Here is a 1,067-nt window from a genome sequence, read left to right as displayed (position 1 = left end):
CCGTAGAAGCAGTAGATTGCCCAGCTGTTACTGGGATCACTTTGGTTGACAGCATCTTGTGGTGCTTGTTGTTGAATGGAAATTGTGACCTTATACAGCCAATATGCTTTGGTTTTGGAAAGAAAATCAGATTTGGGAAACAACAAAATTTGTAGGCCATTACACAGGGGTATAATCAATATCTGTATTTTTATTTCGTTACGATTGGAAATCCTTAATTCATCCCGAGGTTTGATTGGTATCGCTATGGAAATGAGTGTTGGCCTATAGCCGTCTGCATGGCAAACTCCTATTCCATTTGAAAGAGCAGGAAGGTAATTACTTACACAGAAACCCATGAATAATGTTTACTTTTCAGTAACGAGTTTGTGAATCATTTGGCACAGTCAAGGCCAGAACTCTTGTCAAGTACGTTTCGAATTCCGTCTCGAACATCCGTGATGTGACCCTTGTTGGTTGAGCTAGGAGGGCTTCGAAGCTTCATTCACGACAAGACTTTTGTCCATGACTGTAAAGCCTTTCTGACGTAACTCGGCGCATGCGGTTTCAGCAGCCACGTCTTAGAGGACGTCGGCTTTCCTTTCGAAACCGCGACCCCGGCCATTCCTCTTCCACGGTGTCGAAACTCTACGTGTTCGAACATAGACTTCCTCATAAGAAAGCTAAGTGGCAGTCGAGTGCGTGCGTCGCTACACAAACGAACACACCTCAGTCACCCTGCGCCTTGCTCGCCGCCAGGGCCCCTCAGATGACGGTGTGCTTCATCTCGTGGTTGCCAGGGTCCTCCTCGGCGTTCTCGTAGTAGGCCGGGAACCTCCTCATGGCGAAGGTCTTCCCACACACCACCTCGTTCACGCGCATCAACACGGCGCGGCGGCACACGAACACGATGAAGATGATGACGCCCTGCATGATGTTGATAAGGTCGAACACCAGCCTGGGGGAGAGCAATCAGGAGTTAAGCGTGTCTATCGCATCCGCAGGGGGATATTTGTCTAGGTTATCATCTATACCCCGTTGCACTTTATACTGAATGACATTAACACTAAAACCTTGATTGGAAAACC

At 48.0% G+C, this 1,067-nt stretch overlaps 1 protein-coding gene across 2 annotated transcripts in view; it reads right to left on the bottom strand.

Annotated features, from left to right (window-relative positions):
• Positions 1 to 131: 131 nt before the first annotated feature.
• The window catches only part of LOC119592621 (probable G-protein coupled receptor Mth-like 3), a 47,879-nt gene continuing 46,943 nt past the window's right edge, over positions 132 to 1,067 (bottom strand). For both annotated transcript variants that reach the window (XM_037941511.1, XM_037941512.1), the window contains exon 10: positions 132 to 937. In XM_037941511.1, the coding sequence (XP_037797439.1) occupies positions 745 to 937 (193 nt within the window). In that variant the 3' untranslated portion in view covers positions 132 to 744. The remainder of the gene's footprint in view (positions 938 to 1,067) is intronic.

The sequence above is a fragment of the Penaeus monodon genome, chromosome 30 (genome assembly GCF_015228065.2).
Source record: "Penaeus monodon isolate SGIC_2016 chromosome 30, NSTDA_Pmon_1, whole genome shotgun sequence".
In the NCBI taxonomy this organism is placed as follows: domain Eukaryota; kingdom Metazoa; phylum Arthropoda; class Malacostraca; order Decapoda; family Penaeidae; genus Penaeus; species Penaeus monodon.
The sequence above is the reverse complement of the archived record's forward strand: the minus strand, read 5'-3'. Positions and strand labels throughout refer to the sequence as shown.